This window comes from Melanostigma gelatinosum (genome assembly GCF_949748355.1).
Source record: "Melanostigma gelatinosum genome assembly, chromosome: 18".
NCBI classification, from domain to species: Eukaryota; Metazoa; Chordata; class Actinopteri; order Perciformes; family Zoarcidae; genus Melanostigma; species Melanostigma gelatinosum.
In genome coordinates this window covers 3,597,499-3,625,335 of record NC_136651.1, presented here as the reverse complement: position 1 = coordinate 3,625,335, position 27,837 = coordinate 3,597,499, and the positions used below count along the sequence as shown (strand labels likewise).

Genomic DNA, 27,837 nt, shown 5'->3' with positions numbered 1-27,837 from the left:
CGCCCAGCACACCTCACCTCTGTGAAGCTCAGCTCCTCCCAGTCATCTATAAGCACTAGAGCAGGCTCTGGCTGGCAGGCGGACTGAGCAGATGCACAGGGTCTCACATGGAGATGAGAGTGTGCAGCTGTATGCTCTGAATGAATATCATTTCTGGATACAGCATCCAGACGGAAGAAAGGAATACGACTCAGATACTACTGCCGCAAGGTAAGAAAATAAGTGTGTATTGTAGAACTATTTGTGAAAGACTTTTTAACCGAAATAATTTAACTCCAGAAGAAACTGTCGCGTTCCCAGAAAGTTTTCCCACAGATGCTGTATGTCAGTTAACTGTGACGATATTAAGACTCTATGACTACATATCGATTCAAATGAAAAAAGAAAAATTGAAAAACTTTTTCCTTCCTTCCTTTTTCCTTTTTCCATCGTAAAGACCGAAGGAAACCCACCAGACGTGTCTTCTGAAAGCATATTAAGTCAAATAACCATAAGAAACTAAGATGATTTCTCTGTATCTCATAGGCAAATTGAATCTTAGGTAACTAAGAATATATTTTTGGTGTATTTATGGAATCAAGCTCCAACATCTTGTCAGTCATCTATGAAGAGCAAAGTGTTTCAAGGAGAACAATCTGTCATTTTCTCCAAAGCTCTGCTGATGAACAGATGAACACACTCTGATCTCTCTGAGAGTTTGAATTACAGGTTTTCGCGAGACTTTGATGATTACATTCAGTTCCCATTGCTGCACAATGCATATGATTGTATGAGCAAGGAGCTAGAATTAAATATTCTCCTTCACGCTCGTTATCGTTTTTGAAGACTGCTAGGTTGAGGCGTGAATCTTACAGTGGCACAGTCAGACAATTCTAAGGTTCTTATTACTTAATTGCGTATTAAAACAAATGTAACAGTATATATACTATATCTATATGCTATATATACCAGTATATATATACTGTATTTATGTAAAGAGTATATTTATTTATTTTATATATATTTATATATATATATATATATATATATATATATATATATATATATATATATATATATATATATATATATATATATATATATATATATACTGTTACATTTGTTTTAATATGCAATTAAGTGTGAAAATGAAATTAGACTGATGCAATTACTTATGGTGTACACAAATAAAATGTATTATCATATTTTATTCAAACGGTAATTATTGATTCATCCCATGACATCAATGAAATATTCATCACTTAATCACCCATGGCCTACTTTAGGTGCACAGTCAGTGTTGAGCTGCATGAAGTGAATGCGTCGAACAGCAAACTTGAGGAGTTGAATTCAAGTCATCCTTCTGGCACAAGCTTAATCTTGCGCAGGACATTAGACAGAAAGTTTTCCCGAATCCATCAAGATGTGTAAAATTCGTAGAGTCAATAATAACCTCATTCCATCCCAGACTGCTGGATGCGGATGATTGATGGAACCAATTGGCAAGCGATCAGCCACTCTCTCCCACTGCTCTCAGAGCAGATTGGTCATTTTGGTCAGCATGTTGTTATTTAAGAGTGTGAGAGAGCATACACTTGACCGAATCAACCCACCCACAATAACAAACAACAACACAAGAATTGGACTATTGATTTCTGGATGGGCTATATTGTTTTATGTGATTACCAATTGATTCCTTCTTCTGGTCTGCAGTAATGCACTCCAACTGGAATGTGTTCAGCTTTATTTTAGTTGATGGATATTGGATATTTGACCCAAAACGCATGCGCCATGTGCCAAGCACATAAACGGTTTTCCATGTATTATACCTCTGCCTGTCTCTCTCACATCCAGATCTCACCATGACCCAGAATCTCAACACCACTTGGGGGGGCTTGAACCCTTCCAATTCCTCGAGATGGCTGGAAAACCCTTTGACCCACCAGAACATCACCGATGTTGATTTCTACCTCCACAAGCCCTCTGTGGCTGCAGTCTTCACCGTCTCCTACCTGCTCATCTTCCTGGTGTGCATGGTGGGCAACGGGGTGGTCTGTTTCATCGTGCTGCGCAGCAAGAACATGCGCACGGTCACCAACCTGTTCATTCTCAACCTCGCCATCAGTGACCTGCTGGTTGGCATCTTTTGCATGCCAACCACACTGGTGGACAACATCATCACAGGTCAGGACTCTTTTGTTGTAGTTCAACCTGATTTATCTTTAATATTATGCCGGAATCAAAGCTGGGCTATGCAAGCATGGTTTTACCCTTTTTCTCTCTCCTCTTTTCTGCAGGATGGCCATTTGGTAGCGTGGTGTGTAAGCTAAGCGGCATGGTTCAAGGGATATCCGTGTCAGCATCTGTGTTCACTCTGGTGGCAATAGCTGTTGACAGGTAAGGGCTGTAACAGCATTGCTGGCTATTATGTGCAAAAGTCCTTATTTTCCCTCATGCATTTCCTCCAATCCCCTTCATGTCAGGTTCCGCTGCATTGTCTACCCTTTCAAGCAGAAGTTGACCATCGCCACCTCAAAGCTAATTATTGTCATCATATGGGTCCTCGCTGTATCCATCATGTGTCCGTCCGGGGTCATGCTGCAGGTCACAAAGGAACAGAGGGTGCGAATAGTGACTGGCAGCAACAACGACACCCGCCCGTTCTACTGGTGCCGGGAAAATTGGCCCAATCAGGAGATGCGTAAAATCTACACCACTGTCCTCTTTGCTAACATCTACCTCGCTCCTCTCAGCCTTATCGTCATCATGTACGCCCGCATCGGCATCACCCTCTTCAAGACTGCGGTTCCTCAGACGAGGGGGACTGGAAGCATATCCGGGGGCAACAACAAACTTTGCGTAGAGGGTCGTCAATCGATTTCCAAGAAGAAGAATCGGGTGATAATGATGCTGCTGATTGTGGCTCTGCTCTTCATCTTGTCCTGGCTTCCTTTGTGGACGCTGATGATGCTGAGCGACTACGCCAGCCTGACAGAGCACCAGTATCGTGTCATTAACATCTATGTGTATCCCTTAGCTCACTGGTTGGCCTTCTTCAACAGCAGCGTCAACCCCATCATCTATGGGTTCTTCAATGAGAACTTTCGCAGAGGCTTTCAGGCCGCTTTCAAATTCCAGCTGTGCTCTGAGGGCATTAGGCGCCAGAGGACCTTCTCATTTCGGATCCGAGGGAACGCTGTGCTCCCAGTCCAGCCTGCTGTCCTCAGTCGACAGAGCTCAGGAGTCAGGTCAGTGTTAGTGGGGAATGGGAAGTGTTCATTGAAGGAAGAAGGGAGCCTGGCTACTAGAAGTCATATCATAGAGCAGGACCTGATCCTGGAGGATCTGGAAAAGGTGTCCCATGTTTAGACACACTGAAACTGTACAGCGCATGGACACTTTCAAATGATCTGAGGCTCCTGGAGAATCATGTATTGCATTTCAAGGACAGTGAAAATGAAGACTCAGACATGATTGAACTCCATGTACAGGCTATCTGTGAAGTCAATGTACTCGCAAGGTCTGCAACATTTGTCGTCATGAATATTTCATAAGCTAGTGTGAATCTTTAGTATGGTGTATAAAGCAAAGAACGAGATTGTCAAAGAGAGTTAAAAAGCCCGGTAGCTTAAATATTCTAAATCAGCAACAATCAAAGTTAAAATTGGGGAAATACATCGTCATTATTAAAATTTGTACAGTTACTTTGTCTGAAATACACCAGGAGAGAAACTGGTGCATCTGTTTACAACGCAGCTAAACACGTTCAGATTAGTTTAGTCGAGCAGTCAGTAATCTGTTTCATTGCAGCACACAGGGCCAGTATCTAAACAAAAACAGGGCACAGTAAAGTTAGTTACATTGCTGACGAGAGGTGTGTCATCTAAAAATGACGATAAAAGATAATAATAAAATCTTGTTTTTACTTAAATTTGTTAGTTGTGGGCAATTTGTGCATTTTTGTTGTCGTTTCAACTTTGTCACTGAGTCAGCAAGTCTACATTTAAAGGCAGAGTAGCATCCCCAAAGGTTGTTGTGGTAACCTTGGGAAAACTTAAAAGAGCAGCTGTGGAGGATCTTAGGGATTGTGGAGGATCATAACACGATAAGGAGCCTGTGGTATAAAAGGGGATGAGGCCTTTTAGCACCTTAACAACTATAAGGAGGACTTTAAAATCAGTGTAGGTTGCATAAAACAAGAGTTACATGATCTCTCATTCTAGGTTTTATTCAAACCCTGGCGCAGCATTCTGAATGGACTGCAGCGTTGCAATGGCTGCTTTTGGTGGGCCAGTATACAATCCAGAATACTACAAAATATGAATGAGCGTTTCTGCATCTTGCTGTATACAGGTCTCACCTTCGCTATATTGCACAAATGACAAAGGGCAGTTTCGGACAATTAATTAAAATTAGCTTTAAAATGTATCTAAAATGACGCTGCGTCTGCAAGGCCAGATGTCAAATATTTTGGGCCAGCTAGGAGGATCTCAGTCGTATCTTCATTTAGCTGTAGGAAGTTCTTGCTCATCCACTCATTGATGGCTGACACACAGTCAGTTAGTATTTGGGTCATCACGTGTTCTCAGCATAGCTGTGAAGCCGGCGAGCGCGCCAGGAAATGACATGAACTGCGTGTCGTGCACAAGGGGGTTGCGGCGCTCCCTCGTGCACTTCTAAATTTAGTGTAAATAATTTACTGATGAAAAACACTAAATGTACATGTCTAGGGATTATACAAAGAAGGCCAATTTGTTTTCAGATGCTTTTAAATGCTTTTAATGTTAAAAACCTTCATTTGAGTCTATCTTTTTCCAGCTAAATCTAATTGTTTACAGGATACTCACCCTTTGCGTCTTTATAATGCATTTAATACTTAACTTGTTTCTTCACAGGGCTTGTACAAAGGAAATAAAGTAGTCCATGAATATGAGATATGAGTTCAACAAAGTGGCAGCATGTAGATCGAGAACAGCAAAGGTCCTAGGACAATGCCTTGGGCCACACCATAGTCCGTGTTTGCTGTTTCCAATATGATAATGATACATGTAGGGCCCAAGACTTGCTCTCTCCAACAACCTGCTGCTAAATATGTATTATGTTATGAAGTGTGTTATGTTAATGAAGGTGTCAGTCATGTACTACAGTCACTTTGTTGTACGCTGCTGTGGAACTTGCGCATGCTTCCCTTGATAGCTTTGTGTTCGTGAAGAGTCTTCACCATGTTTCTCCCAACAACTCAAATTCTTTAAATAGCAACACATTGTGTCAAGTTCAACATGTGTGACGGTTATGAAAGCACTCCCATTGACACTTTTAAGAGCAGCCTAATAACCAGCCTCAGGGATACAACGAAAAGGAGAATAGCTCAACGACAGAGCCATGAGGCGTATGCAGTGTCATCAATCATTATTTTGATTGCCTGTGCTTTTACTTTTCGTTCTTAGCTTATCTCCAGATAGATTGCACTGGACAGGCTTTCATATCACCATAACAAGGATGTAAGGAAATATAAAAGAAGACGATGAAACTGAAAGTGCAATCACACATGTGACACACATCTGTCTTTATACACAAGAATATATGTTTGTAATATGTAAAATAGATTTCAACCCCCCCCCCCTTTTGCCTTGATACGTACTTTGATATTTGTATTTGAAAAAAATATGGTTCGATATATTGTACTGCCGATGTTCTTTGCTGCTTGTTTGCAAAATGGAAACAGACATTTTGCAGTTTGCTTATGAAAAATAAAGATGAGCAGTTCCAAGACATAATGTTGTTGCTGTTGATTATTGTTCTTACATCACAGTAGCAAGGCTACAGAGAACCAGTAAAGGTTGTGTGAGAGAAAAAGTGTCAGAAAATACATGTGTACACGTTATTTGTTGCATTTGAGCCTCGATTGAGGCTGTCTTCATTACCAGAGCATGACTTAGGGATCGGTTTGAAAATTGATTGAGCAATGTAGAGCTCACTGTAAAGTGAGATTGAATGTACAATTCAACTTGTCAGCGCTCTTGACAGGCTGGGTTAGTGACTTGGAAACTTGATGCTCAGCAGTTCAGTCTCCTTCGACAGAGAAATCTTTTTCAAAAATAGCTGGCAGACAAAGCACATCATACAAATGATGAGAGAATGACCCACCTTGTCTGGCAAATGAAGCATAAAATCAAAAATAAATGTCGGTGTTGACATTTTCCGACCAAGACTGACAGTGAAACAGCAATGAGGTCAAATGTGATCAACTAAAGCTAATTAGCGAAGGCCACCATGAACTGTCTTTTAAATGTGCGTCCTATGGGGAAAGAGAAAATGGATTGTCTCCTCAACAGATTAAAGTCACCTTCTGGGCACACTAATCTCCAAAAGCCATTAGTGCGTCGACCATCAGCAACATCTCTATCCTTGCTCCTCCATTAGGTTTACGTGTCGTTGCATGTGCGATTGTCATCAAGAAGACATGTGCGCCACTTTGTTTCCCAGAGCTATTTACTGTAAGAGCCCACGCCTTTTAGCGGCCGCACACTAAGCACTTCGTTAATCTCTAAACATCCGTGAGGAGCTTTTTACTCCTGACACTCTGCATTTCATTATTACTGTGAATTGATTGAATTTAGTTCTCTTATTCCACCCGAGGAACAATGCAGAAGTTGACAAAACAAGATGACAGACTCTATATCAGGTCTGTAACATTGAGGTGTGTTGATGAGTAACCTGATATTATCAGGAGCTTTTAAGCAATTGATGTGGGATTGGAATATACTGTAGATATACAGAGAACAACTGGGTACCGATTAAGAAAATAATATTATCACTGAGGAAAAGAAAGACAAAGAAGTTATGTTACAAAAAGGTAAATGTTTGGGTTAAAATGACTACGGAAATGGCGTTACAACTTAAGTATGGAAGTACACCACAAATAAGTCAAAGTTGACCTGTTAAACATTGTAAGAGTTAAACAGTTAAACAGTTACAACTGAAACAAAAGCAGTTTAAAGCTCCAGTAAGATATATTTTTCATATTCAGGCAGACTAGATGACTCCCTGAAGAGTAAAAGGTTTGCATTAACAGAGAATCCCACAGAGAGTCAGCTCAGGGTCCACGCAGCTTTTTCAGCCCATAGTGCTAAATCCAAACATCTGTCTCATTCATACAAAACTGTTGGAAGCTGCTATCAAACATACGCACAAAAGTTCTTTGTATGCTACCTTATTAACAGTGTGAAGCAGTGGAAAATCAAAGTTAACAGGCGGCTGGTATTTGAATTTTGAATTGAATATCTGCTCAGGAAAAGAGATCCAAATCCAAACCAGGCCTTAATTGCTATGAATAAGCTAGATTTGATCCATTAAATGTATTTTTCCCTCCTCAGTTTACACTCAACGATGACAAAGTGGAAACAGGATTTTAGAAAGTTTAGCAAATTTATTTAAAAGAAAACAAATGAAACACAATTATCATAAGAATTCAGACCCTTTGGTAAAACACTTGGGCAATTTGGCTCAGGCCCCTTCCAACTCTCTGGATCATCTTTGAGATTCGTCAACGCCTTGATTGGAGTCCACCTGTGATCAATTCAACTGATTGGACATGATGGGGAAAGGCACACACCTGTCTATATAAGGTCTCACAGGTGACAATGAACAAAAGCCAAGACATGAGGTTAGAGGAACTGGCTGCAGAGCTTTAGAGACAGGAGTGTGTCGAGGCACAGATTAGGAGGACGGCTACAAAAGAAATTCTTCTGCATGAGTACAGCGGCCTCAATAATTCTTAGATGAAAGAAGTTTGGAACAACCAGGTTTTTTTCTAAGTGCTGACTGCCCAGCAAAACTGACCCCAGACTGGGCCAAAGGTTCACCTCCGAACAGGACAATGACTCTAAGCACATGGCACAAGACAAGCAAGGCTTAGGAATAACTCAGCCGGAGCCCGGACTTGAACCCAATCAAACGGCTCTGAAGAGACCGGATAATGGCTGTCCACTGACGGCCCCCACCCACAGAGCTTGAAAGTCTGCAGAAAATCCCCAAATCCAGGTGTATAATGCTTGTTACACCCGAGAAGACCCTGTAATCACTGTCAATGGTGATTTAAATACTGAGTTAATGGTCTGAATACCTGTCAATGTGATATTTCAGTTTTTTCTTTATAATAAATTTGTTAAAAAAAAGAAGAATCTCAAATCCTTTTTCTGCTCTGTCATTGTAGGCTGTAGGTTTCATTTAAATGAATCCATCACAAGGCTGCACAATGTGAAAAGTGAGGGTTTCTGAATGCACATACAGAACCACCAGTCGTCACTAATTGGTGTGAACTGAAAGATCAGGTTAAACTGCGGCCTGGCCATTTCTTGGTAACAACCAGACATCGTGGTGGCATCAGAAGTTATTGTAACTTATTTCAAGTTACATCGAGTGAATTGGTGATGGCTTCCATGTCACCCATATCTAACTTGAAAGTTCATCCCTTGGGTTTTGACTGGTGCCTCGTAGCCTCTCTGACCAGGATTGAAAGCCTTCAAGTGGTGGCTGGCCCTCGTGACAATGACATAAGAGGCGATCATCAAATGTCAACTACCAGTTGAGCGCATGAGCATACATGACAAGGGCTCTAGCAGCATGCGCAATTAATGGAAACGTGGCAAACATCAATACAGACACAATCAAACAGTTCTATTGCACCACCTATTGGCACACTGTCAAAAATACATATCACATACACAACGTAACGCTGACTCTGAGAGTATCTCCTGCTTTAATGTCGAGATTCATTTATGATCCTCTCATGACTACTTCCCTGTTCTGGGTGTACATTACTTTATGACTATTGCAAGTCCGAAAACAATGACTCCACTGCTACCACTGATAATAATGATAATAATCACCAACCAGGGGGACTTTTGGTCAAATTTATTTTGCAAGTGTTTAAGTGATACATGTTTCCAGGGATTGTCCTTACAATTATGTATCCCCCCCCCTACCCCACAACAACCAAGAGAGGAATTGAAAAGAAATTCATTTAATTTTTTTCATTCATTTTCACACAAACTGTACAATATGTGGATATACTGTAGCACAAGGGATAGAAATGTTCGACTGGAGTACCCTTGATTAGACCCAAGCGTCTTCCATCCAGAATCAGAAATAGACACAAAAGTATAATAACTGGTATTTGTCAATTCGTCGTCGAGCCAGCTTCAGGAGAGATTTACGTATTATGATCCAAGACCTATGAAGGCATGTTTAGACAATCAAATATATTGGTTCAAAACAGTCAGAGAAAACTGTTTTTTTACATCATATTTGCAGACGTAACCACAGATAAAAGGGCAATCATAAAAATAGAACAGCCAAAGGAAAAAGAACAGCACTATGTGCAGCAAAAAGCGTTTTGAGTGGCATGAGTCATCCAAAAGAAAGACGCATTGTTCCATAAGTGGCTCTCTTTGAGGGGTCCTTCCGGTCTTGTTTTCCTTTGAAGAAACCAATGAGAAAATGAAGAAACCAATGTAAAGGGGTGCGGTAGAGAATAGACATGAACCAGAATACAAAAAAAAAAAAAAACGAGGGCCCGTCGGTTCAACCTTCATCTTTTGTGGTGCTGTCCTCTAGATCCTCATCACTGTCTAAATCACTGTGGAGCCTCTTGGCCATGGTGTTTCTGCTTCTTCCCTCCTTCTTCCCCTTTTTGAGCTGGACTGGTAATGGTTTCACTGGATACAAAAACAGAGAGTATGATAAGTTCATTTTCAATTGCTGTAATTCAAAAGTTATTAGACCAACCAGCAAAGAATACTTTTAAATATATATATCTTCAAACAGAGTATGTGTCATCATCTTACTATCGCTTTCATTTGGTCACTTGTAATAAAAAACACCCTCTTGATGTTTTTCGTTTTTTAACTCTCACCTGCTGATGAAACAAATTGGTCTTCAGCTCCGCCGCCATTATCGCTGTGACCGGCGCTGACCGTCTCTTTCTGCTCCTCATCCGTGACAATTCGCTGTCTCGCGCTCTCGAAAACAGACTTGATGACAATCGAATCCTCGTAGATCTACGGTGGTAAACGTAAACACACAAACAGCTCAGGATGTTCTTCGCGACATCAAGATCCAAACCCATTTACAACCACAACAACATAGAATGGAGGGACTGAAAAATAAATAAATTGTCGCTGAAAGGATGGAAGTGAAAGGTTGTCTTGGGGCTCACCTGAGATCCCTCCAGGTTATAGGTCTGAGCATTGTGACACAGGAGGAAGATATCCTTCTCCAGATCCCCCACACGTCTGTACTTGTGATTACGCACACGTTCCTGTGAAAGAGAGGGCCAGTATCAAAACCTCAACGTGACCACAGCAATACATAATCAGCTATCAATTAAGCATTTAACGAGACGCAGTCCGAGAGAGGGTATTCTTCTCAACCATATGTTTTATTCTTTCTTGCCGAGAGTTCGATGAGAAGACCTGTACCACATGTGTACAAAAGTGCCGCCAATTTTCTAACTCTCCGTAAGAAAGCGAATGCACGTTTCCCAAAACACTGAACTATTCCTTTAACCTTTTAATCGTCAAATCCTCATCCAACTGCTCGTATCTTCCGATTTTCCTGCGATCAGTGCATCTGTGCAAGCCACTGCAATGTTTAGGCAACAATATGTCTTAGTTAGGGGAGAGATCGGGGTTTGGGTTAAGCTAACAAAAAATGTTTACAAAAATGGTGTTACTGAACTACGGACGTTATGTTACAAAAAGGTAAATGTTTGGGTTAAAATGACTACGGAAATGGCGTTACTACTTAAGTATGGAAGTACACCACAAATAAGTCAAAGTTGACCTGTTAAACAGTTAAACAGTTACAACTGAAACAAGAGCAGTTTAAAGCTCCAGTAAGATATATTTTTCATATTCAGGCAGACTAGATGACTCCCTGAAGAGTAAAAGGTTTGCATTAACAGAGAATCCCACAGAGAGTCAGCTCAGGGTCCACGCAGCTTTTTCAGCCCATAGTGCTAAATCCAAACATCTGTCTCATGAATACAAAACTGTTGGAAGCTGCTATCAAACACACGCACAACAGTTCTTTGTATGCTATCTTATTAACAGTGTGAAGCAGTGGAGAATCAAAGTTAACAGGCGGCTGGTATTTGAATTTTGAATTGAATATCTGCTCAGGAAAAGAGATCCAAATCCAAACCAGGCCTTAATTGCTATGAATAAGCTAGATTTGATCCGTTAAATGTATCAATGAACTATTCCTTTAACCTTTTAATCGTCAAGTCAAGTCTGAAGTTTTCGAGTGGACCACAAAGTGGAGTGCCTGCTTAAAAGGTCACTTTGGTACTTTTCCTATTTTTCCATGTTTTTGTGTCAACGTGACTGCAACACTTTTTTTAACTGATCCAGTATCGACCGAGAACGCTGCAGACGCTAAACGGGCTGCAATGTAATCGCTCGGTGCAATTTCTCACTCTAAAAGGGCTTCTTTTCGTCACTGACAGGCTGACATTGTTATTAAAGCTGTCTCAAAACATTACGGAAGGAACTCCACAGAGAAATAAAGCGTCTTTCTCTTGATTCGGTCTGTTATTGCCACTGTTCTCTAGTGTAGCTTAGTGTTATCTGATTTTATTTATTTTATATTTAACTGATTTTGATAATGTGGATGCAAAATTTCCGAACGAGACTTGGTTATAGTCACAAAAAAGACTTAAGCGATCCCCTGACCTTTCCTCCAGAACCGCCAGGTTGACATTTGTTGTTTTGCGTGACATTTGATTCAGACACCCACATCCGTCAGGATGAATGACAGACAGCACAATTCACAATGTAATGTTGGTGTTTATAATTAAAGGACCAGTGTGTAAGATTTGGCGGCATCTAGCGGTGAAGTTGGAGATTGCAACTAACAGAAACTTCTCCCTCTCAGGAGAGAGATGTGTGGGATCAAGTCAGACACAAATCTAACCGGCATGCATTGTGGGGCGAGCACCGGTCAACAATTCTGCGCAGGACTGGCTCATCTCGAACGAGCCGAATACAATAAAGACACATCATATTTAATTTCTGCCAATAGATCCCCCTAAATGCTGCACACTGTTCCCTTTTAAATCCAAAGCGGGTAATTCAAAGTTGCTGTTTCATCTCCATTTGTTTGAGTTTTCCCTCAGCAGATAAGATAACGGCGATATCCGTCTGTGAGTTCTGAGGGTGTTCGGTGACACGTACCCTGATCCTTCTGAAGTCGACAGGCTTTCGGATCAGCTCGTAGTACTCGGGTACCTCCTTCTTCGAGGGAAGCTGCACAAAGCCTTTGCTGATCTGTCGACCCAAACTGGAAGCACAATGTGACAGTTCGCAAAATGTCATTTTCTCAAGAAACTGTTTGATCAACATGTAAGCATGATTGACATTCATGGCATTAGCACGCTGAGGTTAGCATTTAGCTCAAAGCACCACTGTGCCTAAAGGGGACATATACTCATTTTCAGGTTCGTACTTGAATATTGGGTTTCTATCAGAGTTTACTTGCTTTAATGTTTTTCTCATACTGTCTGAATGTTTTGGGATATTGAAACAATGGTTTCATGTTAATGAGATCATTATGAACAATAAGTTGCATTGGATTCTGCAAACATGCATCACAGTGTCGTGACGCAGTCCACGAACAATTGAGCGCCCTCACCCGTCCTTGTAGTTGGTAACCATATCTACCAGCGTGCTCAGCTTCCTGGTGAGCTCAGGTGGGTTTGGAGGCAGTTTCTCAGCAGGTGGGCGTCCTCGCTTCCTTTTGACCTTTTCGCCAGTTCCCTGGCCGGCCTGCAGTCCTTTCTCCCCATGATGATCACTTTTACGCTTCTTCAGACTGATGTCCTCTTCCATCTCCTCCATGGAACCGTTCTCTCCTGCCTCAGGCTGCCGGAAGAGGGACGCGGCATCAAACAAACTCAAACAAGCGGCGGAGTAAGGCGAATGACACATTGTGATATAGAAATATATAAACTGTATACACCGTGCACACAGAGCCTGTCACATGCTTCCTGTGTTGTTCAGTTTATACTTCAGAATCACAAGAACGACTGGGGAGTAGAAGGACAGAAGGAGAGCTGTGACCGACTTCCATTCCCATTCACCTGAACTCTTCCTCATGTGACAGTTGGCATGCTTGGAAACTGGTACAAACATTCATTAACCACTGAGACAGAAACCTGAAGCACTTCAGACAGCAATCTATAGAATCCAAATCTAAAGATCCAATTCAACACTCAGTCTCCAGCTTATTAGCAGTACTGGCGCTGAAGCGTTCAGAATTGTAGTGTGTTTTTGTATTCAAATGAAAGAGTGTTTATTTATTCATCACAATAGCATATGAATTTGCATGAACTGGAGCGACTCAACCGCTGTGCTGTCTCTGCAAATTTCGGACAGATTATTTTATCTGGAGGCTTTGATGTCAGATGATTATCGAGGGAAAGGCAGAATTTTTTTTAAAAATGCACAATGATTGTGAATAGATTGGAAGAAGCCGTGTTATACCGAAGCGCAGAACCTAAACATTTTAATAATGCAAGAAATAATAACCCATACTTTTTCAGATTTTGCACTAAGATGAGATGTGGCGTTGGAGGAGGGTGCCCGCCTGCTGCATGCCGAGTTATTTTCAACCATTTCATCGCTCCCTTTTCCAATAACTGCTGCAACCACTGTATTTTCCACAAAGGCAATTAGAGGCCAGAAACATGAGTATGCATGCAGCAAGAGCAGCTCAGCAGCAGCAGCAGCAGCAGCCCAGCTGGGGAGGAGAGGGAGGAAATTGAGAAAGCATGCCTTCCAATCCGAACACATTATTGCTGCATCAATCACGCACGGCTCATACAGTGCACACACACACACACACAACAGCATTCAAATCATACAATAAAGCATGCTCTTGTATTTCTCAAGGACAAAAGATGAAAGCATGCTGAAATATTGTATTTTCACAAACACACACACACACACTGATCAGAAGCACAGGGATCATGCACCACGCAGAATTATAAGAATTACCCAAGCCTCACAAAAATAGAACTGATGGTGACACAAAAAGAAAATAATGAACATAAAACAACGCATGCTTGCACAACATCCGACCCCACAATGCATCGCAGAGAATTGAGTGAGAGGAGACAACAACACTAGAGAGGTAACAAAAGAAATCCTGTTCATCATCGCTCGGCTCAAATGAAGGCTTTAAAAGCCCCGCTGCTCTAAGAGGCTGCAATCGGTCCAGCGGAATATACTGGAGGGATGGAGGGTAATCCTCGACGATGTACACCACAGCTGAGAGCTGCCTGGTGCACTGTACATGTGTGAGCGGACGGGTGTCAGTGTGTGTGTGTGTGCATGTGATGCTCCATGCCTGTGCTATCTAACAAGCCTGCCTCTTTCCTGACTAATCTGGCAAAGATTCCCTCTCATCTGTTACAACACACACCTACACCCCTCGCTCCCCCCTGCTCTCACTCACAAACACACACACACTCGCTCTCCTTCCCTGGCGCGCACACACACACACGCACACACACAGACACACACACACACACATCCGCACACACTCACACACACACATTTTATCCATCTCTTCCTCTCTTCCCATGCGATGTAGCCCGGCTGAATCCTGAGTCTGAGAAGAAAGACAGGAGGATATTTACCTGACTGCAATCTGCAGGCTGGCTATCGGGATCGGCTGCAGCTGTGGGGGAGAGAATTAGCAAGCCAGCATAGCGGCGAGCCGCTAGTCTCTTCATCAGCTGATCACTCAGAAGCAGAGCCCAGAAGGGGGGAGAATAAAAGCGCTATGTTTTCATATACAAATCAATGGGCTGGGGGGAAATGTAAATGCCATACCCATGTCCTGTCTGCAGCTCTCCGAAGTCTTTTTCCTGACTCTGGAAGGCCCCGAGCTTGTCTCCCTCTGCATGTTTTTAATATCGACTGCTGCCAGACGGGGTTTTTTTCTCTCTTCCCACCCTGCTGTCAAAGTTATCGGGTCCATTTTTGTTTTATTTTTTATGTATTTTTCAATGCATTCCAATGGGGAACGTGGTGTGAACCAGCCTACTGAGGAGATCTTGGAAATATTAGTCCAACCTGCAGCAGGACAGTTCATAGTGAGTGCACGGTGCAAAGCGCGTAATCGCCACAAGGGACCTGGGGTCACGTCCCCCCCCCCCCCCCCTCACACATTTTGTGTAATGACCAAACACGTCATCAGATTCACCAAAAATATTATTGTCACTAAGTCCGCTGCCTTTTAAAAACTGGGTCTGTAGTTGCTATGTGATGTGCCACTAATGTGTGGTTGATCAAGACGCGCAAACGCTCGTGGATGGCTCTAAAAACATGCATGTGCACATTTTCTCTGGCGCGCGAACGCTCCAACAGCAACGCTCCAACATCCACACACATTTGGCACAGACTTTGTGCCAGATGTGTGCGCATCAGCCAGACTGACCGGTGAGATTATACTTCCAGACCACTTCAGACTGTCCAGGAGACAAGACACCTGCTGATTCTGGTATGGCAGAATAGGCCTATACCAGTACCAAATTAACAACATTAACGACCAATGAAAAAAAAAAAAACATATATATGTGTGTGTGTGTGTGTGTGTGTGTGTGTGTGTGTGTGTGTGTGTGTGTGTGTGTGTGTGTGTGTGTGTGTGTGTCCCTCCCTACCTTTAACCTACAATGTCTCCCCCTTGTTTGTGTTTCGCCGCAGAATTCCAGTAGGGTGATTAATGAAAAAAACATTGACTCAGATTACACTTCATTTATGATCCAAGACAGCAAGGAAATATGTCTCAGCCACACTGAGCTGCTGAGCTGTAACAGTTGCAGCAATAACAGTGGACTGTTTTTAGTTTGGGCTCATTTTCAAACACATCTGGTTTCTGTAAATCCATTCGTTTTCTCCCCCCCCCCCCCCCCCCCTTCCACATATGCAGCAAACAATGTCAGAACTCATACCACAAGAAAACAGGATAGATCTTTAAATCAGGTCAAACTCATGATGACAGAGCGCTGCCATTTGTTATAATGCAGACTTGTGCTGCTCTGACTGGAAACCAGAGAGGATTCATGATGCACATGAGCGGAACAGGACATCCACAGTAGTGCTGTCATGCCACGCAGATCTTCTGGCAGCTGGATATGGACCATTTGTCACAACTATTGCAGAGTGCATATCTTACTCTTGTGCCATAAAGGTATGCATGCCAACATAAAATGCTTTAAGCAAACAGTTTGAATACATCTGTATTAGACATTTTCTCTATCAAATCCCCTGAAAACATTGTTTTAGGCTTTTTCAGTTTAACATTAATATTCAGGGCAGAAAATCCCAATTCAAGTTTGGGGGAAAGAAATCCTTGGTTATCATGTATCAAGAGTCAACACCTAACCTGAGCTTGAGTCAGACATTGCTAAATCCTGATCGGTGCAAGGAAATATGCAACATCACACTTTTCCAACTAAGCCCCGTCCACTTCGATCCAGTGGGAGGAGCCCTGACAAAAACATGTGGAATAACCAAAAATGTTTCCACTTTGGCAAAAATGGTGTGTTGATGTAGGGCAGCATCACTCTTGGTATAGATGCTGCATGAAAGGATAAAGTGTTTGCGTGGCCTTTAATGACTCTGACAGTAAATCTTATGGCGACCACTTGCTACAGCTCATTCTGAAGCCTCTTCCAGACTTCAAACTCTCCATTACATTCTGTTTGTATGTGTTTTCAGAATGCCAGAACTTCATTTACCAGCTGATAACACATTGAACAAAGATCAAGCAAACCATTCATCAACTAACATGTTGAATGTCAACGTGATTCACTAACATCTTGTTTGATGACCATGAATTCTGTAATAGATTCTTACATCAATCTGTAACTTACTTTTTTGGAGGTTTTACACTGTAATTTATTGGAAGAGAAAATGTCAGCTCCATAATGTGACATTTTCAAATGCATGCAATAAAAACTTTTGCCGAGTTTGATAACCTCCAGTCACTAGAATAAAGGTCCAACTATATCGCATTTAGTTGCGGTCAAAAATAATGTCAGCATCATTTAAAATGTGTTGTTAATAATATCTGAAATACTCCTTTTTCCTTCAGCAGAGAACTCATTTTCTTTCTCATATGAGCAACATCTGTACTGTAAACTGTAGTCCTCTGCACACTGAAGCAGCTCTCTATGTTGCCGGTATTTATTGGCTCAGAGTACAGGGGGATTTGGCTTGCAGGCCCGTTTCATATGACATGTTTTAAAAAAATAAGGTAGCCCTTATTATGTTCATTTTTGCTTTTGAAGATTGCTTATTCTATGAAAATCTATTCGAATACATAATAAGGTGTAATTAAGCTTCTACTCACAGAGTATGCCAATGTAACGTGACTGGGTCAGCTACCCCGGATGAAATCAGAGATATCATTTCAGCATTATGTTCCCAAGAACCACTCGCTCAAACCCGCTGATCGTTACCATGGCAACTGCAAATTTAGAGGTTGGACCTTGTATTTTATTGCCGTTGCTGTGAAGTGACTCAGAGGGCTCTCAGTTACACATGCACAAGCTCTCATTAATGGGACACGATGTAACAAGCACCACTGTCAAAACCTTTACAAATACGCAAAATGTAAATCATGCAGGACACCAATGCAGAGGGACAGACACACAAGCCAATGAGTCCCTGTTTCACCAACTTCAAATATATCTTCATGATTGAAATTTTGGCAAATACTTAAAGAAGAAATAGAGAGTAAATTCACTAATGTTTATGATTTCTTAACCTTATAACAAAATCACAAAATCTGGGGGGGGGGGAATCAAACTGGTATCTGCCAGGCAAAAAACGGGGGATAGTTGTTGAATATACCCACTGATGTTTCAACAGGCGTTTTTTTCCCCAATTGGTTGAGTCACTTAGACCGAGAAATGTGAGAAAACATTCATCCAAGACGCCCACTGAAAGCTGGTGAAATTGAAACCTGCTGTAAAGTGAAAAGAAGAAAAACTGGCTCCACAACAAAGTTTTTACTCACTTATTTGGAAGTGTCTTTACTTCATTTGATCAGCGGCCAACAGTAGAAATAAACTGGAAAAAACTATTTCGGTCTAATCTTACCCAGAAATCAATATAATAAATATATCACTCACATTAAATGTATATTACAAATATACTGTAAATGTGTACAGATATTATCAAAGATTGTTTAAAATTCAACTGAAAAGAACGTAATACAGTTATGATGACAGAGGAGCGTTGCAGTCAATGATGATAAGCTTTATTCACCACTTAAATGAGAAGTTTGGCATTTTGGCCTATTTGCTCTCTTGCAAAGAGTGAGATGAGATTGATGCCAGCAGCCAGACACAGAAGCGCTGCAGTTACTTGTAGTTGCATGTGGCTGTAGTTTTAGGGGTAAGATGATGATGTTTTAAATAAACTGTACATAATGCTTCATACTTATTCCAGTGAAGCGGTACAGATACAGCAAAAGTATCAACTTATAAATGCAAATACATTTATTTCTTTTACATTACAATAAAAATATGGATGTATAAAGTTCACATACTTTTAGGATTTATGTTTTTTTCAGAATAATTGACAGAATCAAGGCTATTTGTAACTATTTTTAAATGATCATATTTATTATTTACATCTTTACTCAAAAATCTTAATGATTTTGATGCTACTTCTTATATCATATTGTATTTTGCAGTTCTAAAATGTTGCATTTTAATATAATTTACAAAGACAATAAAAATGATTAAAGAAACTTTGAAGCCATAGTATGTCGATATGATAATAAAACATTCTGCCATGCATATATTACCTGCTGAGTTACATTATAGTACACATTGCAGTGTTATGCAGAGAATAGTCATTCAGTCAATTGTCTGACAGCTATAAGTTTGGAACTGACATTGTTAAAATCTCCCCCTTTTGATGTGAAGGCTTCGATGCTGAATCGCCACATGAATACGATTCAAGAAGCGTCCATTCAGGTTTTGGGGCATCGCCTCATTCAAAGAGATTTCTGCCACCAGAAGAGGAGAGAGACTTGCCGCTGGGACGAGCAGCTGCCTGTTAAGACAAATAAACAAAATTAAAAAAGTTGTTGTAGAACTACCCGCAGATACAGTTTGAATGAATATGAAAATACATACCCCTGTCTGTCCTTTGGAGAAGTTGGCATGTGCATAAAGGAGCACTGCAATGTCATTATGTCCTGCCTCCAGAGCAATGGACAAGGCTGTGCTTTCATCCTGTAAACACACAAACTCAGATTAAAAAACGTACTGTACATTAATGATATGCAACTTCTGCGCCTTTGTTTCCCTGACATATTTAATGGAAAACCTTGTTCACTCTTTGCTTTCGTAATTCTATATGTGAAACAAAGTTGAAATGCTTCAGCGTCACAGCTTGAAGCCATCGCATTGACAAAGCAGCAATGACTCACGTACACTATCAGTCAGGCTGGAATCACAGCCGGGCTGTGCCAGCAGCAGCCTAACGATGTCGGCGTGGCCGTGCTCGCTTGAACACATCAGCGCCGTGGAGCCCTCGTCGTCCTGGAGATTGACCTCCGCCCCTTGTGCCAGGAGCGCCTGCACCATGTCCATCCTGCCATGACTCACCGCCAGCATCAGAGCCGTCTGCCCGGCCTGGACGGCAGGCGTCGAACGCAGGAAGTATACGGATAATGATGCAGAATCCTTGAACTTCTCACATATAGAATCATAGCTTGTTTGCAGAATCAGACGGATCACACATTGAAGATATGCACGCGCTAAAAAAATGATCTGATCATTTGCCCGGACTGATTGTGGGTAAAAAAAAAGACAGTGATCAATTTTCTTCAAATCTATGCAGTATTAGTACTTTTACATCACATGTGCACAGAAAAACAAAACCTACCACAACAATAATAACCCCACAGAGATCAAACATCTAAATTGATAGTATTAAAGAATCGAGAACAAGCAGTTTTAGTCGTACCAGCAACATATGGACACAATACAGCAGCTGCGGGACACCCCTCCCCACTACAATTACCTTTGAACAGACTGACCTGGGTGGCCTTGACATTGACGTCTCCTTTTGTGAAGAGCTGCTCCACAACTCTCATGTCCTCTGCAGTTTCCACAGCAGCGAGTGCAGCCAGCATGATGGGCGTGTAACCCGCTTTGTTCTGTTGATTGACGTTACACACCTCTGTAGTGACGGAGGTCAATTAGCCGGGAAAATAAAAGACAAATGAGAGGAAAGCAGAAAAATGTGTGGAAGAATTATATATATAAGAATTCATATTTTCTAATTCTCTGATATAGAGGACACAGACATTTAGGAGTTAAACTTGCCTTTCAGGACCAGGAGGTATTTGACCAAAGTTTTTATTTCAAGCAACACATTAAACATCATTTGTCATGTTTTTTTTTCCCATCGGGAACATAGCAAACATAATATTTCTGTGACACAGTGGATCAGGCTCATTACGTTTGAGTTGATTATATGCTTCTATTCCACCTGCCTTGACTTGTGAAAGCTGTAGTAAAGCGTTTGGATGATAAATAAGAAAGAGTATTAGATCTCCTCCATTAGAACACATATTCAATGTTTGCCTATGTTCAATTATTATTGATTAAAGCCGCTGAATGGCCCAGCCCTAATTTATATATCTGAACGTTTGATGCCTTTCAGACCTGTGCAGAGCTGGAGAAACAATTCATTATGATTTTACAAGGTGGATTTCTAAAATTCATTTATTTTCAGTCAATGAGTGGAATTGACTGTACATGATCAAAGTATCTCCCTCAATCACACAGTGTAGCCTATTTGCCCCCTAGTGGCTATTGCAGAGCATAGCAATGTCTACAGACGACACTGGACCAGAGCACAGAGCCAGAACGTTGAATACATAAAGACCTCGAGTGTCCCTGTGAGTATTACTGTACCTGCATCAAGCAGTTTCTTGACAATGCCAAAGTTGGAGTGAGACACACTGTAGTGCAGAGCTGTGTTGCCATTGCCGTCGGCCATATTAGCTACATGCTGCAATACTTGTGGTGAAATGACCCGAAACGTGGACAAGTAATCCCCCGTGGGGTCAGCAGCAGCTGACTTGTGGCTGGACACAGAGAACCACTCTTGCTGGAGTGTTTGTAGACAGTCATGCTGCAAGGGACAAAAACAAAATGGAAGAAACAAAAACATCGATGTGTTTGTATACTTTCATAAATGCCTTGCAAATTGCCATAATTCAGCGTGGAAAGAAATTTTGGAGTTTGAATCCAAAGGAGCATCTTGTTATTACAAAGATGCGACTGAAATAACTCACAAAGAGCATCTCAAAGCAACAACTCACTGTTAAAATGTCTAAAGATATATCATAAAGGAAGAGGTTTAGGATTCTGTCTTCACACAATCCATACAAAAATTGAGAATGTCTCAGGAAATCTTTTTTGATTTACCTACTCAACATACTTCTTTTTCTCGATTTGTATACCAACTTATTGTGGAAGTGAATCGTCTCTATAACTAAGTATCATTGTTTTCAAGTTCAGGATAAATGCAATCACAGGAAATTACAGCGCCGACACATTCCTGTGCTTTTGCTATCCATTGCCAAAGCCATTTCTTTTTAAATGGCACACTTGAACACACCCGGCCTCAGCATTTCTCCACACCCATTCAGTGACATACCATTTCACGCGCACACACACACACACACACACACACACACACACACACACACACACACACACACACACACACACACACACGCACACACACACACATATACGCACACACAGTGACCGTCATTGGCTCTAATGCTGAATATAATGAACAAAACATACCAATTCCCCGCTGGATAAAGCCGTGTTATCACTCAGATGCATCTTTAAGGCTTGACAGGCAGAAAACATCGTTTCACTTATGTTACCCCTGAAAGGAATAAAATGCAGGTTCAGATCACATTGTGGAATGTCAACATTGAAAACCTCCTGGACTACATTACCTCTGTGTCTGTGATTTTGCAGAACCTTTATATCCCTTGTTGGAGCCACCTTTGCCCTTTCTTCCTTGCGTTCCATCTTGAGAAGCTTCCTTTGACTTTTTGTTTCCTCTCCTCTCCACTACCTCAGAGTTGGCCTTCTCACTGGCAGAGAGCTCGTAAGATGACACGGGGTCCAATCTAAGGGCAAAACACAGGAGTTAACACACTGAGGATATGTTAAGATACGAAAGTCTTATTGTGAAATAACAGTTTAGAAACAGGATGATTACCCTGTTGTCACCCTCATGAACTTCATGCTCTTCCTGTTGCTGCGACAGCCTTGGTCACCATTTTGTTTCTTCATTACAGACCGCAGCACAGCGCCGTCAGTTGACCTGTCTGGAAGAGATCAATCAACCATCTAAACATCTCACTTATTTCAAATACAACACATCTAAATAAACATGTAGAAACCCACAGGTCAATCTAGACAGGAAGAGAAAAAGAGAAGGCTTTCGCCGACACCAGCTCCTCCTACGAAGCCATTCAATTTTAGACCCTCATCCACAAACTGGTATGCGGTACGAGGCGCCCTCCAAAACCACACATCATTCCAAGCATTACAAGTGTATCCCTCTGAAAGCCAACATGCCGAGCCAAAGGCAACCACTTCCTCTTAGCCGAACGAAAGTTTAAACTCGGCACGGTAGCGGTCTGGAAGTAAAATATTTTTAAACTTTACTTTCACAGACATAATTCTTACCCACCACATTTTTTTCAGTATTTCTCATAACACATTGACACACACACACACACACACACGTACATGTTTACCTTGCAGAGCTGCTGAGGATGTCTGTTGTTCCAACATCTGTATCATTCTCTTCACTTCTGAATCACTGCCGGCTTGTTGGCAGATACTTTGGTTTGCTTTGTCACACTTAGAAGAGTCAGCTAAGAGTTGAGATGGTGACTGAAACTCTCTGTTGACTGCGACAAAGGAAGAAGATATTAGTGACGTTTTTGAATAGTAACAGCATGGCGTTACAGAATACAGAATACAGAAATAACCGAGTTCCCCAAAGAATCACAAAAAAGCACCACTTAAATATTGTGTTTTCCAGAGATGTGTTTTGTAAATAAGTCATTCAGGATGAAAAACGCATAAAATTCACTGAAGAGATATTTGTTGACGAAGCCCAAAATGACTGATGAGATGACGAAGAGAAGGCATCCCTAATTCAAAGGCTTAACAAGCTATATGGTGTTGATTGGCTATTCCACTGGCTGAGAACTAGTAGCCGTAAGATGCCAATAAACAAAGCATTGTACCAACACAATAACTAAAAAAGAAGACCGCTAGCCAACGTAAACTTGGATGTAAACACACAATGCTTTGAGTGTATAAGCTACATTAAAATGTATCTTCTTATTTTCCATAAAACTCCACAGGGTAGCGTTAACATGAACTGAAGCTACAGTGTTACCTGGTTCCTGAGAATCTAAACGGTGGACTTCTGTCCCTCCTTGTGCTGCAGCTTTGTTTTTGCAGGACAGCTGGGAGCTGGCACTTCCTCTGCTACTGTGCTGCTGGACAAACGCATCCCTCTGCTGAGCGTGGTGGTCTTCTGTGAGCAGGTCCCCGTGCTCCCTAAGGAGCCAATGCATCTTCTCTATGTAATGGTTCAGCTCGGGGTCCCACTTGGACTGTGACCATTGCTGGATGGTCTGGTCAGGTGTCCTGGATGAAGCTGACAAATCCCGTATCCTCCCCTCGCCTACACCGATGCTCCTTGTCTTGATGGGGTCAGGGAGACGGGAGGGTCCAGAGGCCATATTTCGAGTTTTCAACCCAACCAGGAAATTCTCATTAATGTTCGTGAATCCAACACCAGCGTCTCGGGTTACCTTGCTGACTGTCCCTGGTGTTTGTTTTAAGGCACTTCCCTGCAGATTTGTAGTTCCTACACCAATCGTGCGGGTCTCTGGGGTGTACTTGGCGTCTTTGACCCTGTTGCCTACTGACACTGTCCTAGTAACAGTCTGAGTGGTGTTGGTGTGCTTGTCTTGGGTACTTAGGACAGTATTAGTGCTGGAGTCTGTGTTGTAGGCATGTCTGGTGTTGGTAAAGCGAGACACTGAACTGGATACAGTGTTGGTACGCTGTGAAGCTGTCTGGGGTGAAGCCATGATTCCCAGATCCACGCCTCTGACTTGGTCTGTGGCAATACCTTGAGAAACTACTTCCTTTGCCTCGTAGATGATCACATCAACAGAACAGTCCCCACAACCCACCGAATGATACTTAGTCTTTCTTTTCCGAGACAACAGATTCTCCACTGGTACCTCCGTGTTGGTTTCTGCATCACATAACTTTATCTCCATCCCAACTCCTTGTGTGTTTGTTAAGACTTGGATCCCCACGCCCTTCTCCATGGTCTCCACTCGCTCCCTGACCTCCCAGTGCCTCATTGGCATATCTGGTCCTGTGCAAACATCCCTCAGCTCAGGCCTGCAGCAAGATACTCCAACAGTCTTCACCTCTGTTGCCTCCCCTATGCTGGCATCTTGGAGCTCTGTGTGATTACCAACTCCCTGGCTTGTGGTGTGAGGCCTTGCCTCGGTGCCTGTGCTCACAGTGGATGGTCTAGCAAAGGAAGCTTTATCAGCTCGGTTCCTCGCTCCCGCAGCCTGCAGCTCCGTTTTTAGACGGCTCATCTCTGTCTGGAGAACGGATTCTTTCAACTCGGCTTCTAAGTGACTAATTCTCTCCTTCAAGGCACCAATTATTAGTTGTTGGGCATCAATCTCTGCTTCCCGTTCTGTGTAAATTCCAAGATTAACTTCAGACACTTCTGTTCCAATTGACCTCACCTCTACGTGATCAGTGTGCACATATTTGTTTTCTTTTGTAGGTTTAGACAAAGCTGTATCTATATGTTTATCAGTTCCAACTGCGACTGATTTGATAGCCTTGTCATGCAGAAGGTTTTGGTCTTTTCCACGCCACTCTTGCAAATGCCTGCCCTTGATGGTTCTTTCCAATGCCTGCATCTCTTCAGTCAGTTGCCTGAACTCCTTGAGGTCAGTGCAGTCACCACTAATTATGCCCTCAAGTCCTTCCTCCACGTTCACCTTGTTCTCAATGCCAGATTTTTCCATGCTACATGCTCTCTTCCAGATCACATCATTCCCATCCTCGTTGCCACTATGGTTCTTGAGCTGGGAGACCAGTTGCCTCTTTTCCTCCTGAAGGACTGAGATTTTTACCTGGAGGATAGGTATGATTGTGACCTGCTCCTCCAGCTCCTTCAGCCTCTGCAGAGCTACCACCATCTGGTCACGGACATGCTGAAGGTGCGTGGGGCCGAGACTTGTAACTGAGGTGGTTCTACCAGAGCTCTGTGGACTCAGCCTGAGGCATCCTGTGCTGCCTCTACTGCCCAGGGACGAGCTACGGTGGACATCACTTCCTGAGCCAGTAGGCTTGTTCCCATTGTTGTTCTGATTATATGCGCCCAGGCCAGTGAAGGGGGAGAGCGACCCATGGGAGCTTACCCCTCCAAAGCTGGCCAGTCGACGACGGGGATGAGGCTGAGGTGGAGGCTGCCTCGTCACCTCCTGATCCAAGTGTTTGAGGGTCTCCATTGAGGTCTTTTCCACCATGGGGCTTTGTCTTTGTAAAGCAAGAGATCTTGCAGCAGGCTGAGGCTTTGACTCATCGGGTATCTGAGAGGTTGCTGGTCCTTCATTCCTGGGGGGTTTGTTGTCCAATGAGGAACCATGTGGTGGAGGAAGAGGAGGTCGACCTCTGGTTATAGAAGACATGCCCAGTAGTCTTGTATCATCACTGCTTGATGGTGACAAGGATTCTGCTGAATGCCACTGGCTGGATGAAATGCCACTCTGTGCGTTCTCCTCATTATTGACGGCCACCCTGGGCCTCCTCTTAAGGCTTAGCCGCTTAATGGTGGCACCGTGTTGGAAATTGTTCACACTCTTGAGATAGTCCACGTCTCACGGATAACCGTAGTCAATCCCCAGATAGTTAGGAACGCACTCTTCAGTGTCTTAACCTGTTAGACCAGCAGTGGGAAACCATATTTTAGTACTTTTGAGTATAACATTTTTACCATGTTCCTTATTGCATGTGATACAAAACAAGTTTAAAAAATCTCTTTCTTGAAACTTACAAAACTACACATTAAATGTACAATAGTAAACCCATCACAAACAAAAACAATATACAATTTAAACGTAAATCTCTCTCTGCTTTATAAAGCTTCATGCTATATACTTTCTGCCCTTAGTCTCTTTTTTCTTTCCTTACCTTAGTGTTACGCTCTCATAAGCGACCGTTTGTATTCGGGTCTAGAGCCTTCCTTTCTATCACCTCGAAATGTTTTTGACTATAAACTCTGTTCGGCTGTCCCACAAGAAGAGGAGGGACAGAGGAGGATTTAGCAGTTGTGTAGACAGTAGTCACTTCCCTCCAAATGGTATGTCTCTCTACATAGACTGAACCCACTCTATAATTACCGGTACGATGCAACTCTCCCTCAAAATGCCTCACCAAATGTTGGCAGGTTTTCTCAACCACAGTCATCTTTCAAGTATTTCAGCCATTCAGGGAACACACAAAAATCAACAAAAATCGTTTTCATTTATCATATGCTTGGCATAATAAAAACTGTAATTCATGTAACAGTAATGACTTTATTTAAACTGTAAATGTAATCTGTGTTTAATGGAAATATTCCAGTCTTTGCTATTTTAAAATTCCATTACAACCCCTAAAAGGCTAGGTATATTTGATGCATTACACATAATACATATCCAGTTTTGAAATCTTCATCAAGAAAAAACTAACATTTAAGCTATTTGGAAAGTAAAATAAATAGTTACCTGACACATTTCTCAAGATGTAGCTGCCTTGAGCCATGAATGTGAGTCACAAAGTATCAATAACGGAGCATTGCAACTATAATTCACTTCTTGATAACTAGCTTCCACTGTTCATGTATTGCCACTACATCACTTGTGTTCTCTCTCTCTCTCTCTCTCCCTCTCTCTCCCTCTCTCTCTCTCTCTCTCTCTCTCTCTCTCTCTCCCTCCCTCTCCCTCTCTCTCTCTCTCTCTCTCTCTCTCTCTCTCTCTCTCTCTCTCTCTCTCTCTCTCTCTCTCTCTCTCTCTCTCTCCCAGCCCAGGTCCAGCAATCAATAACAGCTGACCTTACAATGCTTACATACAGGAAATGCAATACCAGGCCATGACATATTATAGTTAATTCTGCAAAAAGTACAGTGAGCAAAAGGGCTAAGCCTCAGTGCACAACAGTGACTCACTGCATCTCAATGCCGTATCACTTTCTCATCAGTAAGCAGCACCTTCTGTTCTCAGCACAGGGGGGGTTGAAGGAGAGCAAAGCACACACACACACAGTTCTGTCAGTGTCTTGTTCAGTACATATTTTTCCCTCCTCATAGGGGTCACACTTGCAAGTCAAGTGAATAGCCGAGTCGTGTTTTTATGTATAAATAAGATTACATCATGACTCAACAGAGAAAAGAACATTTAATGTACAAACAAGGAAAGTATGAGAAGAATATGGAAATAGAGCTAGAATATCACAGTATATAAGGAATTATGTAAACATACATTGCTTTCAACATCAACAATCTCCTTTGCTGTCTTAACATGAATCATTAACATGAAACATTTTGCATGAAGGTGTCAAATATATATATATATAGATATATATATATATAAAAGTATATATATATTCAACAACAAACTCAAGCTGTC

The 27,837-nt window shown here is 42.0% G+C and overlaps 3 protein-coding genes across 3 annotated transcripts; 1 reads left to right on the top strand and 2 right to left on the bottom strand.

Moving 5' to 3' along the window:
* Positions 1-1,841: 1,841 nt before the first annotated feature.
* Positions 1,842-3,348, top strand: LOC306792287 (neuropeptide FF receptor 2-like; the record flags this gene model as incomplete). The annotated part of the gene is made up of 3 exons (XM_079289360.1): positions 1,842-2,163; positions 2,277-2,376; positions 2,463-3,348. The coding sequence occupies 3 exons, from the start codon at positions 1,842-1,844 to the stop codon at positions 3,346-3,348; spliced, it is 1,308 nt and encodes a 435-aa protein (XP_079145486.1).
* A 5,960-nt stretch (positions 3,349-9,308) lies between these two features.
* LOC306792019 (putative global transcription activator SNF2L2) lies at positions 9,309-14,823 on the bottom strand. Its single transcript, XM_079288996.1, has 6 exons — positions 14,681-14,823; positions 12,673-12,902; positions 12,216-12,321; positions 10,199-10,300; positions 9,896-10,040; positions 9,309-9,698 (listed from the first exon to the last, which is right to left on the bottom strand). The coding sequence occupies exons 1-6, from the start codon at positions 14,774-14,776 to the stop codon at positions 9,565-9,567; spliced, it is 813 nt and encodes a 270-aa protein (XP_079145122.1). The 5' UTR covers positions 14,777-14,823; the 3' UTR covers positions 9,309-9,564.
* Positions 14,824-18,157: 3,334 nt separating this feature from the next.
* Positions 18,158-26,974, bottom strand: LOC306792286 (KN motif and ankyrin repeat domain-containing protein 1-like; the record flags this gene model as incomplete). Its single annotated transcript, XM_079289359.1, is given in 12 exon segments — positions 18,158-19,115; positions 19,199-19,297; positions 19,499-19,699; positions 20,107-20,249; positions 20,990-21,209; positions 21,893-21,980; positions 22,054-22,230; positions 22,323-22,431; positions 22,867-23,022; positions 23,520-26,049; positions 26,053-26,102; positions 26,938-26,974. Coding segments are annotated over 12 exon segments (3,873 nt in total). The 3' UTR covers positions 18,158-19,052.
* Positions 26,975-27,837: the final 863 nt, after the last annotated feature.

Excerpts from the sequence above, each read along its gene's own strand:
- LOC306792019 (XM_079288996.1), bottom strand. The coding sequence starts at position 14,776 with ATGAAGAGACTAGCGGCTCGCCGCTATGCTGGCTTGCTAATTCTCTCC. Across the intron at positions 12,903-14,680 it reads AGCCTGCAGATTGCAGTCAG|CCTGAGGCAGGAGAGAACGG; the intron begins GTAAATATCCTC and ends CTCTTCCGGCAG. Across the intron at positions 9,699-9,895 it reads CCAATTTGTTTCATCAGCAG|TGAAACCATTACCAGTCCAG; the intron begins GTGAGAGTTAAA and ends TTTTGTATCCAG.